This window comes from Diorhabda carinulata, chromosome 8 (genome assembly GCF_026250575.1).
Source record: "Diorhabda carinulata isolate Delta chromosome 8, icDioCari1.1, whole genome shotgun sequence".
Classification (NCBI taxonomy): Eukaryota; Metazoa; Arthropoda; class Insecta; order Coleoptera; family Chrysomelidae; genus Diorhabda; species Diorhabda carinulata.
In genome coordinates, this window is record NC_079467.1 from 14,768,720 (window position 1) to 14,786,761 (window position 18,042).

General features: G+C 33.4%; 2 protein-coding genes across 2 annotated transcripts in view; one reads left to right on the forward strand and one right to left on the reverse strand.

Moving 5' to 3' along the window:
* Window positions 1-2,166: 2,166 nt before the first annotated feature.
* Window positions 2,167-12,919, forward strand: LOC130897461 (microsomal glutathione S-transferase 1-like). Its single transcript, XM_057806335.1, has 3 exons — window positions 2,167-2,475; window positions 7,291-7,367; window positions 12,613-12,919. Exons 1-3 carry the CDS (start codon window positions 2,353-2,355, stop codon window positions 12,857-12,859), a joined length of 447 nt encoding a protein of 148 aa, XP_057662318.1. The 5' UTR covers window positions 2,167-2,352; the 3' UTR covers window positions 12,860-12,919.
* Window positions 12,920-16,813: 3,894 nt separating this feature from the next.
* The window catches only part of LOC130897464 (exportin-2), a 35,728-nt gene continuing 34,499 nt past the window's right edge, over window positions 16,814-18,042 (reverse strand). The window contains exon 19 of the mRNA XM_057806337.1: window positions 16,814-17,141. Within this exon, the coding sequence (XP_057662320.1) occupies window positions 16,987-17,141 (155 nt within the window). The 3' untranslated portion in view covers window positions 16,814-16,986. The remainder of the gene's footprint in view (window positions 17,142-18,042) is intronic.

Sequence of the window (18,042 nt, forward strand, 5' to 3'; positions counted from 1 at the left end):
AAAAAAGAGAAAAGGCGATTACCAATAACTACCGTTCGATTGCTTTAGTCCTAGCCATTGCCAAGGTCATGGAGAAAGTCGTTAACCAGTAAATATTGAAATATCTTGGGTCGCTAACCTCATTAACGACTATCAATAGGGCTTCCGTAAATATAGATCAACCAGGGACCTCCTGGCCTATTTCACTAACGTATGAACTGAAGCTATAGAGAAATATTGGAAATCCAGAGCAATCGTACTTGACATACCGAAGGCTTGACAACCTTCTAAATAAATTGAGATCGTACGGTTTGTCGTCATCACTAATCGGCTGGCTTAGTAGCTTTTTGAAAGACTGATCCATCCAGGTCACTATCGACAGGGATGCATCTTGTCACTTACTCTCTTTCTCCTGTACATCAACAATCTCCTTGACAAAACTACAAACCCGATCTATAGTTTCGCCCACGATAGCTAGCTGGTGTCGTCATTCAAATCAACCATCCCAATAAACTCGGCTACTACCCAAATTCGTAGGCAGCAACAGATCTTGAAAACATTCTGGAATAGGGTGGAAGCAATCTGATTGAGTTTTATGCAGCAAAGAACTAGGCTGCTATTTTTTCAAAGAAAACTGATATTGCAATTCAGGATTCGGTCCTGTCTGAACCTAAAATATTACCATACCACAAATTCGCTTATTTGGTGTTGTGGTAGGAAGCAATATGTCCTGGTATAGTCACGGGGTCGATTTAGCTAAGGCAGTTTCACAAAAACTTGGAGCCCTCTGAAAGACCATATATATATATATATATATATATATATATATATATATATATATATATATATATATATATATATATATATATATATATATATATATATATGATCTTGTGTATGTGTTGTGGCTGTTTCTCGTTCTACTCCGTGTGCGTACACTACAAATCCTGTCTCTATATATAAATTCCAAGCCTGACTTAAAACATTTTGCGACACATTCAGACAACCCTTCGTGCCTCCAACGTATTAATCGCTTTAACTACCCTAATTCTAATCGTGGCGAAGGCATATTTTATTATATTAACAAGCTGTGCAAATAGCTGGGTCATACTCTTTTCAGACTACTTCCTATTGCATATCTAACACTATAGAGTTAATATGGGCAAACCTAAAATCAGATTTATGAAAATGTAATCAGTCTCCAGAACTGAGTAAAGAGGTTCTAGCAGCAGACCACCAAGAGCTTTGGAAAAACTTTACTGGAACATGTTATCAAAGAAGAAGATGAGTATGTGGTATCACCCTCTTTACAACTCATCATAATTCAATCAATGATGATCTAGTTCAGACCATTCTGACCACCATGATTATGTAAAAAGATACTTTGGAATTGAAATTTTTTTCATCTTTTGTTTTATTTGCAAAGAATATATTTTTCTTTCTCTTTCTTGCTTTGAAATTTCGTTTTCCAGAAAAAACGGATGGGGTACAAAAAGGGCTCAGTTCACATCTGGTACACTGTTTAAGCCAAACATCCTTATAGGCAGGTACATTTTACTCGTCTATTCACGTTTTATAATTTAATATTCAGATGTAGCAAGTTAACAAGATATAATAATGATTTTTTTTTCAAAGTTCCAAGTAGGACTACAATTGAGTGCATCTCTCTAAATAACGACATATAATGCTGTCCAATTTATCAAGATTCGATGGCCTTTTAACGAATACTTTCTCGTATAAGATATACATACTTTTAAAAGTATTTATAAAACTAATAAATTTATAAAATAAGGTATATACGCCTATGGTAGATAAAAATCTGCAATTGATATTTGTAGAACTATAACAACAACGGTAGTACAGCCAATAAAAGCACTGAGAGTAAAACCTTATCATTCTTAAACCACGTACATTTATTCATCAAAGAGATAACAACACAAAGAAAAAAAATGCAAATAAACATTGACTGTAAATTTGTGTTCATATACGTATCCACTGCAATTCTTTTAGGGATATTTTTGGATGCAAAATTTAGAAGAATGAAAAATATCCACTTCCATCGTAGTTTATTTCCATAGTTCTTACTTCACGTTCTTTTATAGAATAGTACTCCTTATGTTACGTCTATGTCATTGAACTTATAATTTTATTGAATCTATTACATACTTAAATGTTTTTTTTATTTACATCAGACTTTAGACGTTGTCCATACATTGAATACTATAATACTTGGCAACGCCGCTTTATTGTTTTATAATATAAAAGTTGGAGTGGATAAACCGGCTTGTTTGGAATAACGGATTAGATAAAAACCAACTTTGTAGTTCAATCAGTTTCGTAACAGTTTTCTACGCATTTTTCCATTCTAGTAAAATGGCTTCACTCATATCATTGGAAAATGATGTTTTGCGATCCTATTTATTTTATTCCACCATTCTCATTTTGAAAATGATGTTTATGTCATTTTTCACGGGTTCGAAGAGATTTAAACACAAGGTAAGTTATTGATATACATTTTTTTCAGAAACCAATATAAGAAACTGAACGATTAAACGTAGATTTATTTAATTAGTTGTTCTATTTGTTCATAGTTAATGGTGACCTTCATCTCATGAATCATTTGTATCAAATAAATGATAACATTTATTTGTTGGTTGCGTTGATAATACATTTATAATGTACATAATGTTAACCTTTCTCAATGGTTTTAGTCTTATCATTTATGATAATATTTTTTTAAATATACGTATGTAGATTTGTTTAAATTAGTTAGGTGAAAAAAGCACCTATCATATGATTTCGCCAATGTTCAATACGATGAATATTTTATTGAAAATGGTTTGCTCCAGGATAAATCCAATGAAAGCAATTAATTTGAAGTCATCTGATTGAAGACAACCAATCAGTACAGCATTATACTAAAAATAGATCCCATGGGCTGTTTTCGCTTTATCACGTTGCCATTAATACATATTGATTTACGTTTCAAATATTTAATATTTCAAAATTTCACGATTTGGTTATAATAGTGTCCAGAATATTAATGAAATTATAGAATCAAACATACCAAAAAATACCGTTTATAGTAAGGAATTTGTATGGAGAGCATTTATGGACTTTTGCAATGAAAGAAGGTATCAATTAGATGGAATAAAATACGAGGTGTGATTAGAAAATACGGTAAATGACTTTATCCAAAATAAAGAAAAACATGACATTCGATTATAAAAATACTGCCCTTGGCTAGGAAAAAAAATATAACACAAAATTTACCTTGGTTAGAAATTCAATATTTCTTGGAAACGTTTCTGGAAAACTTCTTCCAGAATGGCATACATCTGCTCTGTCGTGGCCGTTCCAATGTCAGAAATGTTCCCTTTTAGCCCATGCTTAATTTTTGGGAAGTACCAGAAATCGTGGTGCGAAATCTGGTAAAGGCACAGGCACAAAATCACATGATTGAATAGCGGATTGTGGCACAGAGATTTTTTCTGAAAGAGGAAAAAACCGTCCATTTTTCAAGTCTCCTTTTTTGCACATCGTTTAAGAATCGATATCCTAATTGCCCGTATAAATGAACAGATTCCATTTGTTTCAAAACATTCATGCCACTTTTAAACTGCCTTACTTAATTATCAAAGCTTTTCAGATTTCATGAAATTCGCTGGATTTTTTTGTCAATGTAATACGTGGTTCATGAACCATATTTCACAATGTCACTAGTAGCAGATTAATAAGTTGGAGCGGGCTCAAACTTTCACTGCTTTCCTGAATCCATAAGGGTATATTCATTTATTGTATTTGTTATGACACTTGGTACATCATATGACACCTCGTACATCATGAATCAACATTGAATATATTGGTGAGCAGTAAATTAAAATGAGCGTGATATTCTAATAATTCATTCAAAAGTGAGGTTAAATTAGGAGCGGTTATCATATTTATCCACAGAGTTCGTAAACTCTGTTTTTGAGATGCTGATTGTTTTGTTAAAAATTTATTGTAAATCTTGAAGTTTTCAGTGTGAAAATAAGAAATACATTAGCGCTTTACGAAAATTATTGTTCTTGATCAGATAGATCACCTAACAGCTGATTGAATCACACACCAACAATCACAATGACAATGTGTGACGTGGATTTCGATGAGCAGTCATCCTCTTCGGCGCCCAAAGTTAAAATGAAACCTATTGACTTGACATACATATTTATACTAAATCGAACAAAAAATCAAAATGAAAAATAAGAAAAATTTGCTCTGGTATCGATCAATCCTGTTTATATAACGGGCTTCTCAAGGATTTTTTAAGAGTGGATTTGTGAATCCAGAGAATACATTAAACCAATGGTTAGCTAATCCCAAGGAAAAAATATAGGATTTGTAAAAGAGTTGTATTTAAGAAATTAGCAGTAATGGTTGTGACAAGAAGTATGGTGGGCTAACTAAGAGGTCCGTTAATGCCCGGTTCAAAGAGCATATGGTTTGTTTACAATAAGGACGGACCGAAAAATCGGTATTGCCAAGCACACTGCTAATCATAAACATAATATAAATATAAATAATGTAAAATTGTTGAAAACATTTATACAGTAATAAATTGGTGGATGCATTTGAAAGTATTGAGATAATAATAGAGTAAGAATTTTCTGATTAGCAATAAAGGACCGGATTAGTTTCATCTGCTGCAGCTTTTTTTCTCGGAAGGAAATTCATTGATGGGTAAATGTATAATAAATAGTTGGGTAGTCTGTCAGTTACGCTAGTCATTAGAATTCATTAGAAGAAACCATATTAGGGGAAAATTTACTTAGTTAGAATAAAGAAACAACCCATCAGCTGATCACATTTAATCACGATATTCTGTAGTAGAAAGAACCATTCCATTTAGCTACGACCCAATCAATTCGATCAGATTCCAAACAATAATAAACATAATCCGAATTACTTTTAAAAATAGGTAAAATGCCTCTTTTCGTATTATGATATGAGAAAAATATCTACTTCAAGTAATTCTTTATCTATAACAGTGGTCGCCAAACAGTCGATCGCAAGCTACCGGTAGTGCGCGGGGTAATTTTAGGTAGCTCGCGGTAACGCTCAGTGTCTGGAAGCGCACCAATTGAATAGTCACTGTCAGAGTCGCAGGTTTTTGTTACGCAGACTTTTATTGTCACGCGTATAGCCAGAATGAAGTTATGTATGTACCGTACATGCTTAATTCACGTGTACACGTTTTAGCTCTTTCCTTGTTTGTTTTTACTATGGCTAATTCAATCAAAACGCCAAAAACCTATCACTAACATGCAGAGTGAGAAACTGATTACTCTTTGGCGCATGTTAAAGATAAATGTGTGTGTTTACTTTGTAATATGAGTGTCTCTATTGGGAAAAAAGAAAATGTTGAGCGTCATTTCAAGACAGTTTACAGTGGAATTGTGAAAGATTAATCGTTGAATTCAGCTCTGAAAAGAGAGAAGGTGATGCAGTTAGAATCTCAGCTAAATGCACAACATCCAACTTTTTTTAAAACACTAGACAAGAACAAGTCTGCTACCGAGGCGTCATTCCAGGTTTCCAAAGTCATCGCTCAACATAGGAAACCCGCCTACGAAGATGGTGAATTGATTAAAACTGCAGTTTTAGAAGTTGCAGATACATTATCTGATAACTTCAAAAACAAAGCTGAGATCATTAAATCTGTTCAGCTTTCTGCTAATACAGTGATGCGAAGAGTTGAAGCTACGAGTTCTGATTTAGCTTAAAACTGATTTTGATCGTTGTAGTACTTGTTCCTCACAACTTGACGAATCAACTGATATAGTTGATAGAGCTCAGTTGGCTATTCTCGAAAGAATGGTATTTGAAGATTTTGAAACAAAAGAAGAGCTGGTAAAGATTGTGCCGCTCACTGGGCATACAACTGGAAATGATATGCACTTAATTGCAGTTCTACTTAAAACTTAAAAAAAATCAATATTATACCTCGTTAACTTGCTACAACTGAATATTAAATTATATATAAAACGTAAATAGACGAGTAAAATGTACCTGCCTTTAAGGGCGTTTGGTTTAAACAAGGTACCAGACGTGAACTGAGCTATTTTTGTACTCCATTCGTTTTTTTTTCTGAAAAACGAAATTTCAAAGCAAAAACCAAAAAAGAAAATACATTCTTTGCAAATAAAGCAAAAGAAAAAAAATATTTCAATTCTAAAGCATCTTTATAAATCATGGTAGTCAAAATCGTCTGAACTAGAGTCATTTGATTGGATTATGATGGGTTGTAAAGAGGGTGATACCACATACTCATCTTCTTCTTTGATAACATGTTCCAGTAAAGTTTTTCCAAAGCTCTTGGCGGTCTGCTGCTAGAATCTCTTTACTCAGTTCTGGAGACTGATTACGTTTGCCCATATTAACTTTATAGGTTTAAATATGCAATAGTAAGGAGCTTGTCTAAGAAGAGTATCACCCTGTTTTTTTCAGAGCTTGTCAATTTAATGAAGTTTCTCTAACAATTGGAGTTTACGTGTCTTTTTATCTTTAAACTGAAGTGCTCTAGACTGCTAACACCTATTTATGTCCAAACTTTTTCACCACTAAAAGGTAAACAGGAAACATGATTTTTTGCATAAATATCTTAAGTATTATCTTGTGTAGCTTTTTCGCCTGCTAACAACAGTTTTTTCTATAATAATATTTAGTAATGGCCTTTTTTTCTCAATATGAATATTTTTAAACTTTCTTGATATTCAGTAGGTTAAAAACAACTTCTTTATTATACCAAATCACACAATCTTTGTTCTACTATATTGGTAGGCAATTCAAATCATTCTAAGAACTAGACACCCCAGAAAGTCATGAAAAAAAAGCTGTTCATCGATATCTAAACCCACACGTTGCAGTTCTGCAGTTAGATCACACCACAGTATTTTTGACCACCGGGCCTGTGACGTAAGTCTTTTAAAGAGCGCGCAGAGCACGTTCATGTATCCCAGAAGAATAATAATATTGCAACAACATGAATCCGAAACTAGAGGATTATTCAACTGGTCGACTGTACTGAGTTTTTTTTCCAGATCTTATAAGGCGACTGCGAAGTATAAAAAACTTCCGTAATGTTGAGACAAATGGTTAGATTATTATTTAAATATAAGTAATCTTCATTTTTTTAGATCTTAAGTATTTTGAGAACCCTGCAGTGCTTGTGCACTAACCATCCCAGAGGCTCTGCTATTTTCCAACAATTGCAGTTATTTAATCTGAATGTTACATTGAAGGAATATATTAGTATAACATTTGTTTCAGGCATTTGCCAATCCAGAAGATGCGCAGAAATTAAAACTGAAACCAAAAACTGATGAAAATGTTGAAAGAGTTCGAAGGTAAATTTTTTTTTCTGTTTTAAATTACCAGTGAGGAAATTTATAATTCCTTAGAACTAATTTGATAACTTGACAGTTGCTATTCCATGCTAAAGTAACAAGATTCCTTCCGTGAATGGACTCTATCTCTATCTGGCCCCCTTTTAACTCCATTTATTAAACAATCTCCCCTAAGGGAATAAGATATTATTATGACTTACAATGACATTCTTAGTCATAGTACCAATATAGTATAATAATAATAATACTATAATAATACGCATCACCTTGTTCTCGAATCTCTGTAGGGTCTCTATATTTGAATTGCTCGTTTCAGCTAAAATAATTTCAGTTATCTGAAAGTTAATAAATTTTTAGAATCTACGCAAAATTTCAATATAACTTTATATAAGGCATAGGATCCACAATTTTTTAATTATTTCACATTTTCAAAATTTGCAGCCCTCCACTAAAAAAATTATATTTCTAAGTTTAAGTGAGTCAGGTCTAATATTTTTGAGATTTGAACAAATAACACTTTCAGCTTTCAAAATCAGTGAAAAACCTCGACAAAAATTTATATAGGTACTTAATTTTTTCGAATGACAACCCCCATTTTTCTCTTTACCATTGGATTCTACACTTTAAATTAAGGGGACGTTAGTAAATTCATATATCTTAAATCAACTGTTTTTGTAGAAACTTGAAAAAACTGAAATCTTCACGGTTTCGAATTGTCGGTTGTCTGAAGCGGCTAAAAAAACATACAATAAACAAACAATGAAAACTTGACGTTTAAACGTTGCAAAAGTGTTTATCATGTCCCGTTTAGGATTTATTAATGAAGATTATTTCAATTACCTGGTAATATACGGGGAAAGGAAACACAAGTTCCATCCGTATTCAATCCCGTTTGTACAAAATTTAAAGCCAGGTGACGATCAGGATTTAATCAGGAAGAGAAAACTTAATTTGGACAGATGAGTGTAAAATTCAGAAGAATGAAATATTTAACTGTCGTAACTCTCATTATTAGAGTGATACTAATCCTCACATGTTGCGTCAAAGACAGTTTCAAGGGTACTGGAATATCAATGTTTTTGCTGTGATGAAAAAAGAAAAGTATGCGGGTGGTACATTTTTATGACGAACATTTGAATGGTAGTCTTACTATTTAAATTTGAGGGTGAATTTTACTTCAAATTTTTGTTTATTTCAGGTAACAGATATCTAGAAATATTAGAAAATTATTTACACTTACTAAATGTAAATTGGAATCAGCTGTGGTATCAGCACGAGGGAGCCCACCACACGGTAGTGGGCTTGTAAATAACTTTTTACAGACTAATTTTAAGGACCGATGGATAGCACACTATGGACCGCATCAATGGCCTTCCCGTTCACTGGATATCATCCCATCAGATTTTTTTGTGGTCGTATAAAAGATATCGTTATGATTCGTCGCTAACTACAAAAGAAGACTATCAGGAAAGAGTTCGGAATGCATTTCGAACTCTTTCACCGCCAATCAGCACGGGTTTTTAAGAAGTTGGGGGCAACCATTTCGAACATTTACTTTAGTTTAATTTTTAGTTTTGTTCTTCTCTTAGTGTAGTGTTTTTAAATATTTTTTAATTGGTTAAAGTATTTTAATTTTTGATACGTTAATTTTTGTTACTAGTTGTTCGCTATCGGCAGGTGACAATTAAAAACCATGAAAATTTCAGTTTTTTCAAGTGTCTACATAAAACCGTTAATTTGAGATATACGAATTTACTAACGATATCCCCTTAATTTAAAGCGTAGAATCCAATGGTAAAGAGAAAAATGGCGGTTGCCATTTGAAAAAAATTTGAAAAGTTTTTGAGTTTTTATATTGCGAAATTCGGCACCATTTGGTGTTATAAATTTTTGTCAAGGTTTTCACAGATTTGTCCTAATCCCAAAAATATTAGACCTGACTGACTTAAACTTAGAAATATAATTTTTGTAGTGGAGGGCTGCATGTGTCCAAAAATTTCAAAAATGTGAAATAATTAAAAAATGGCGGACTTTAGGCATACTATGCTATGAAGTTATATTGAAATTTTGCGTAGAATCCAAAAATTTACTAAAAATTATAGCATTCCGTTTTAATAACGAAGTTTGGGTCCAGTTTCTTTGTATAATAACCGGAAGTTTCAGAAAACTGAAATTATTTTAGCTGAAACGAGCATTTCGAAAACCCATGCAAGCAAATTTTCAGAACACTAGTCGTAGTACTTTCCCGTATGCATATCGATTCAGCTCGTCGGGGATTTCCTACCTTTGATCTAGTACATGTGATTTAGTTTTAATCCTAATGGCTTCCACTTAATGAATATTTGCTTCTGCAAAGTGAGTTTAAGTGAAGTCCAAGATATTTAGCTTGAGAAAATTCAGCTATTTTTATAGTTGGACATATTTTCTTTCTATGTGTGAATGTAACAAGCATTCACTTTGATTCGTTGACTATAATACGCCACTATTTGAATCATATCTAGATTTTGTTCAGATTGAGCTGCAAGTTCCTTGATGCTGTAGGATCGCTGTGAAATACGGTAGTGTCGTTAGCTAATGTTGTCACTATTGTTTTGCTATTTACTGATAGACCAGCTGTATAGATCAATACAGATTCCTTTGGTGACCACAGATAGGATTCGGTACAGGGTAGTAAGTGTCTTAGTGTATTTTACAAGGAAATATCTATTAGTAAGGTAGGATTCTAGTGATTCGTAATAAGGATGGGGTATATTTTTTCATCAACGGTTTGTATGATGTCCAGGAAGCTTCAAAATCTTTTATTTTGTTGATTAGTCGCCGTACCCATTGTGCCATGCTTATTTTAAAATTCGAATTGGTGTTGTGGTTTCAAATTTACTTCTTTTAGAATGCTTTAATCGTTTTATGTAGAAGTAAAACAAAAACTTCAGGCACGCTAGAGAGCAAGCTAATAGGTCTGTAAGATGTAGCTTTATGTTGATCTCTCCCTTGTTTTGGTATCATAATTGAGCTACGTTCCATTTGTTGTGGTTGTAATAAATAAGAAGTCTTGTATTAAACAAAAAGGTTATATACAAGATGTCTCAAAAGAAAGTTAAACTTTGTGTTGTTTATGGCGTGAATGCAGCTATTCGGATGGACTCGGAAGGTATGTCAATCAGTAGTCTGCCTCTTGGGAATTTAGTCGGTATGGAACGGACCGTGCGTTTTGCGTACGTGAGTTTTACAAACGGTAGACAATTCTGCAATTCGTGACAAGACTAACTTGTCTATTCGGAAGCGTGCTGTTGCTTTAAACGTGCATAGTTCATCATTTCACAATTTTCACAAAGATTTGGGGCTGCAACCTTACCAAATTCAGTTAGTGCAAAAATTGAAGCCTCAGTATGCTAGTCAGAAGAAAACCAATAAATCAGCGCTTTCCAAAGGTAACCAATATCTTGTTTTCCTATGAAGCTCATTTTCATCTTAATGGATACGACAATAAACAAAATTTTCGCTATTGGAGTGCAACCAATCCAAAACACAAACATCAGAAACACCTACATTCGTCTAAAGCGACCGTCTAGGCTGCGATGTCAGCGTGAGGAAATAAGGCTCTTACTTTCTTGAAGATGAAAGGGACGTATAAATACAGTGAATTCTGAGATTAGACAACTTCTTTGCATCTGAACTGCAATTCTGAAATGATTATAACCGAAGAATATAGTTCCAGAAGAACGGAGCAATTTCACAAAAGTCCAATAGATCTCTGCCACGAGTTCGTGAAATTTTTCCTGGCAAATTGATCTCCAGGATTTAACACCTATGGAATTTTCTTGTGGGGTTATGTTAGATCTAAAGTTCACATCCACGAAATGGCAACTATCACGGGGAATACAAAGATATATTGAAAAATTCTTAGCCTACTATAGAACGAAACAACATTTCAATGTCAAAATATTTTATTACTCAACATATTCTCCTCTTAATTGGATATATTTATTACAGCAAACTTGCAACGTTTCTAGACTTTTGAAAAAATGTTTCTTATTGCTCTGCAAACCAGACCTTCACAGCATTTATTACCTCGTAGTTGGAAGAAAAATTACTAGCTTTTAAACTTTTTTTTCAGTTCAGGAAAGAGATGATAGTCGGACATTTTAACCCAATTCGACGGTCTGATAAAATCATGTCATGAACTGCATCGATATTTTCGGGTACTGACACAGAAACTGGCCTTCCCGATCGGTCATCATCTTCAATGGAAAATTTATCTTTTTTGAAGCTTGCAGTCCAATTTTTTACGGTCGCATACGAAGGACATTGACCATCAAGGATATTAAGCATATCTTCGTAAATCTGCTTTCCTGTTAACCCTTTTAAATACAGGCACTTGATGATTGCTTGATACTCCAATTTTTCGATTTTCACAATTTCGGTGGACATCTTTTTTCTTTTAATTTATTGCGTAGTTCTGGTTTACTTTTTTGACGTCAAATTTTACACTGACACTTCTAATAAATTATTGTTCGTTGCTATGGTAACGCAATATTTTGTTTATGCAGGGAACTGGTCTCGACTAACTAGATATCAATACATCCTCGTAGCTACTGGGTTTATCGCAGTCTTTTAAATTCTTAATTTGGTTGCTCTGCATTATAGTTTTGTATTATTTGTTATTACATGCCCTATTTCCCGCATGAACTCTTTGTTTTGTCTCGTTTTCTGTGTGATTTTTGTTGCTTATTATTGTTCCTAAGTACTTAAAAGTGTCGACTACTTCGAAGATGAGGTCATTTATATTCACTGTTTCTTTTTTTGCGAAATTCCTTCTTTCTTTCAATTGCATATATTTTGTCTTTTTCTGATTTATTTTCAATCCTCTTTCTCCTGCCTCTCTTACAATTTTCTCAAATGTGTTCTCTAGATTCTTTCGTTCTCTTGCTAATAGAGTTAAATCATCAGCATATGCTATTACTTGTATTGATTATTTCGGAGATTAACATGGCTCTGGTTAAAACTTTTTTCTGTTAGTGATATTCATACTGAACACACTGCTTATTACCACCACCACAAACAAATATGAAAGGTCGTTGTTGGGGTCATTGTAGTAAACATTTTTTTTTTCATTACTTTCATCTATTGTCTTTATACTTTAATCGCCGTCAACTAGATTGACTTAGATTATTTTCATATATTTTCACCGTCTATTTCAAAATCAAAAGATGTATAACTGACAATAATAATAAAATATTTATTTCAGGGCCCATTTAAACGACATTGAAAATATACCGTTGTTCTTTGTAGCAGCAGTTATTTACATACTAACAAATCCAACACCATCGATTGCCAAAATGTTATTCTTGGTCTATACAGTTGCCAGAATAGCCCACACGTTCGTTTATGCAGTCGTTCCTATCCCACAACCAGCAAGAGGAATCAGTTGGTTTATTGGAACTGCTATTACTGGTTACATGACCATTACGAGTTTATTACATTTCATGGTTTGAACTTAGTTGTAAAACGGACACTTTTTTAATAAAATTAATTAATGTTAAGTTTCTTATTCATATACGCATGTCATTTTGTTTCCACCGCTTAGTATAGACACCGTGCGAATAGCATAAAGCGACTGCGCAACTCTTGCACTATACATTCCGCCACTTTCGACATGAAGTCATCATTCTTGTGCTACCTGTAAGTAAACATGGCTGCAGTTATTATTTTTCCCTCAAAGTATGAATTGCACCTGTTTATTATAGCTTTGCGGAGAGCTATTCAAAACAAATAAAAAGGAATTCTATCTTGTAGAATAATGCCATTCCTTGACAATGCTGTTACAACCAACAATTTCAATGGATCATTTTTAATAATCCGTTGTACACTCTTCACTTAGCCCTTGGAGACTTACACTTTTTTCTTGAACTGAAGACGTTGCTAGGAGGACGGCGCTTCTAAACTTGAAATCGTTAAAACAAAGTTGGTAAATTTTTTTGAAAAGCGTATTGGAAAACGTCCGTTTTATTTATCACCTTTTGGAAGTTAAAGAGCATGACAAAGTAGGTAAACATACATATTCTTCAAACACGGGGGTTGCTACTTAAGTTTTGAAATATGGTAACACTGATGTGAATATGTCAAATCTGACATTACCATCATAAAGATTGACATTTTTGTTAGGGAACGTACTCAGATTCTTGCAGCATTCATTTTGGTTAAAAAATGGAAATTAAATCACGAACATTTTTGTGCTATGATTTTCGACGTGGATTAAACCAACAGCAGTATATCAATCAACTTGCTTCGACTTTTAGTGATGAAGTACCACCTAGAACCACTATATTTTGCTGGTTTTCCGAACTCAATCGTGGTCTCACTTTGCTACAGGATAAATTGTGTGTTCATGACAATTAGTGTATAGAAATTCCGGATAAAACAATCGCGGTGCTTCAAAAGCTATAAGATCGTAACAGGCAATAAATCAAATATCTATCGGTATAAACCCGAAACTGAACAAAAATCGACTGTATGGACCTTTCAAGACGGGCCAAAGTTGTTCGCGCACGAAGCAAATGTTCGCTTGTTTTTTCAGTATAACTGGACATGTCGCCATCGTACCGTACCGTAGACCGGTCAATTGTGAATGGTACACCAGCATTTGTTTGCCAGAAGTGTTCGTTCGAAAAATCAGGGAAACCAACCGCAGAAGACGAATCATTCTCCACCTCGACAAGGCGAGATCTTACACGCCAGTTCAAACAAAAACGTTTTTGAATAGGCTAATACGCCGTACAGTCCTTGTTTGACAACCAATGATCTTCTTTTTCATGCAGATCAAATATAAATTGCGAATTCAACGGTTTTCTACACTTGAAGAAGCATTGATGCGTTCAAATTACATGTTTTAGAAGTACGTTAATCGGATTGAACAAAATGCTTCGATAATTGGTTCAAATGCATACAAAAGCTATATCCAATTATAAATATTTGTTTTGATTTGTCTATGTCAAAACTCAAATAGCAACTCTCGTATTATGTGCTTTAGCAATTTCGACTACAATATATTTATAATATTTGATACTAAGTTCATTCTCTATTCTCACAGGTTCTGATTTTACCAATTTTATCGAATGGTATACTTTTCAAATGCAACCACTCTTGAATTAGGGCTTTTTTGTGGCTGTAGTAGACATTGTTTCAGCTTTCCTATAATGGTATGGGGCGTTGTCTAAAACATTTATGGAAGGTTCGGAGCTAAACCAATTCTCCAATGATTTGCTGTCCACCTCCTTATGAGAGTCGCCCGTTTTCTTAGAATCAAACACTCACAATGCGTCGGGGATAAAACAGGTCTCGTATTCTCAACTCACTCTTCTCACAAGCGAGCGATAACCAAAGGGAATGGTCTCATTCTCATATACCCCTCCACTCGCAAAATTTGTAACACAAGCGACTAGTTACGGCAACACCGGTATATTAGCGTATTTTGTCAAAATTGTTTCGAATTCCGTACTTGTGCGCAAAGAATTCTATTCTAAGCTAAAACCATTTTCTAATAGTAGCAGTTTATGAGCTGTGAAATAGAGCATCAATACATCCAATTATCTCAGGTACATTATATTTTAAAAAGAACCTAAAACATTTCAAATTTATATTCAACTGATAATAAATTTTAAGTAATTTTTTCATTACAAATTTTATGAATACATACATTATTTCCAGTCTATTGAGTACCTCAATAATTTTGTGAATACATTAGCTCACTGATGATTGGGAGATACCCAAACAATAATTATTACGTACATATTACTGGTAACTACTAGTATCATAAAACTTCAATGCTGCCATTAACTAAATGGATTCATTTTATTTTAATAATTAGAAACCATTAAAAAGTTTTTATAGTATACCAATTTTATATTAAATACCTAGCAGTTACATATTTGTAATAAGTTTATATAAATCAAAACCAAATAAAAACAGTTCAAACTACTAGTTTTTACAGGTTCGTCCAGATATATTCTTATTGAGTCAAAACATATCTGAAAGTATTAAAAGATCTCTTAAAACAAACCAATTAGGCTACTACAATCCCTTATATATAACTATGGTATCAAACCATGATCCAAAAATTAAGAATTTCTCCTCCTAAATATATGCCATCCAAGATGTGTATGTATTGGAAGTTAAAAGTTTTTGGAGGTACTTCTGATCAAATATTCATCATAGCTCACTACGAAATGGGTTCTTTTAGCAGTTCAGTGGCTCCAAGCTTGGCGATATCCTCGACAATTTCATTTCCCCTGAGTCCCCTATATCCAAGGGATCCAGAGCTGCTCTTCCGCCTTTTGGCCATTGCGTTAAGTACCAGGTAACATTCCAGAATCAGCTTTGAATCGGTGTTTATGTTTTGTAGAGCAGAAGTACCGATGCATTTTCCGTGCAGATGTGTACACTAATATGGTTATTACCTTGTACAGCAAGAGGGATAAAACAGAGGCGTACCTTTCTAGGGGAAAAACTTCTGAACTAATTTTTATGGAAGTTGGACAGCTTCCTCACCTATACATCTTTAGATATGTAGATGAACATAAAGACACACATACATACTTAGACAAGAATTGTACCAATCTCAAGTTCATTTTATATAATTTTCTATTTGATTGTGTATAATATATAAAATGCCCGCTTATGGAATCTTTTTGTATTTTTATTATATTAGATTATTTTTTTAAAATGATTCCGATTAAAAGAGGAATAGTTATAAAAGAGAAGTCTAGAAATACAGAAAAGTAAAATAAAAGGCGAAAACACATTCATTCAGTTTTACTTATAACTAAATAAATCAATCAGAATAATAATCAAGGCATCAAACATATAAATCCAATCCAATAACCAAATTAACTTGATCAGACTACAATTATAAATGATTTATATACGATTATAATTTTCAATAAAAATAATAGATTAGTATTGTCTATTTACATGCGAATACGAGTGGAATAAAGCATTCCTCTTTGGCGGGAGCGTTTCTATTGGGAGAAGAGGGTGTGAGAATCGAGACAACATTGAATTTTGATCCTCTCGCATTCAAAGACATCGTTATCGCTCCAAGCGAAGACCTGAGAATACCGTCTCAGGTTTCGCTTCCTATGTGACATATTATCATTCATTAGTATTAAAAAGCAGTTTTTTGGTCTATAGCGATGTATCAAAAACATTGGTCAACGTAAGGAAGCATGTTTATTTTAATCAATAGATACAAAGACGCGAGGTGATCATGCTTAGATCACGCATCGATTGTTCCTTGGAGGATAGAATGCAATCATTGGTACGAAAATATCTAGTTGTTGGAAATTTTGTAACTTGTTGCTGACCCCCGTTATACACTATACAGGGTATAGCACGTTATCTCAATATATTTTACATATACCTACTTATTGAATTAAAAGTACAGCTTCACCTGATTTTGAAAATATTTATCAGTTTATTAATAAAAAATAAATTATACAGTTAGTTAATAATTCATACACAACTAATAAACGTAGTTTTCATGTATAAAAACTAGTTTTTAAACCTATAAATAAACAATTGGATGATTAATTAAACAATAATTCAGTCTGCGTGAAATGATGAGTTATACCAGCTGAACTCCAAATTTAGACAGGTATCCTTGAATTACCGTTTGAGCTTGCGTATTCATGTTTCCTATGAAAACGGGTAATCGTCCAGGCTGTGAGTTTCCAAGACTAGCCAGGCTTTGCACGAGGAATTGTCTCGGTTCCGAAATTGCTAAAAATATAAATTTTAATCATTCATAAAATAATAATAATATAAAACGTTTGATACACAAAATACAAGACGAAGACGATAAAATCACGTTTCTAAATTAGATTAATTTTTTTTGTTAAGTTTTGTTACTGTTACACCACCAAGCATTGCCAGATCTAACTCTTTATTAGCATTTAACCTAGACTGAAAATCAGTTTTAGTACTGACCTGTAATTACCTTGAGTAATCTTCAAATTATAAGAAAAACCAAGAATAGCATACAACTTAATCTAACATTTGAAAATTACAATTACAACCCAGTAACCGCAGAGTAGGATTTATATGTAAAAAATTACAACCCAGAATTATGACATATTCACAAGCCTGAAGTTTTCATAGGTTTTGAACGAGGAATTGCATCGGTTCCAAAATTGATGAGTGGATATCCTCTTAACAAACCCTAAACATTTTAACCTTTTTCAAATGTTGTGGGCGATACATGTAGCCTCTTCTTAACCTCTCGAACAGTTATATGACGATCCTCTTCAATCATGACTTTGATTTGGTTATCATCAACTTCTGGTCGACCAGAACGTTGGTCATCTTTGAGGAAAAAATCTCCAGAGCAGAACGGAATTTTTTATACCAATTCTGATACGTGCGCTCTGTTAAGCAATCAGCACCATAAACTTCACATATTTCTTTATGAGCCACTGCAGCTTTCTCTCCTTTACGGAAATAAAAAAGTAAAATATGCCTAAAATGGTCATTTCTGCACTCGGCAAAGTACAGCACTAACGTAAGTTATTAAAAAAATACAACAAGGCTCTCTATCAGTAAAAAAACGAAAGTACTTAGTTGCCAACCTTATATTAACGAGATATTACCTGTATATTATAACTTAAGACAACCTTTATTATAT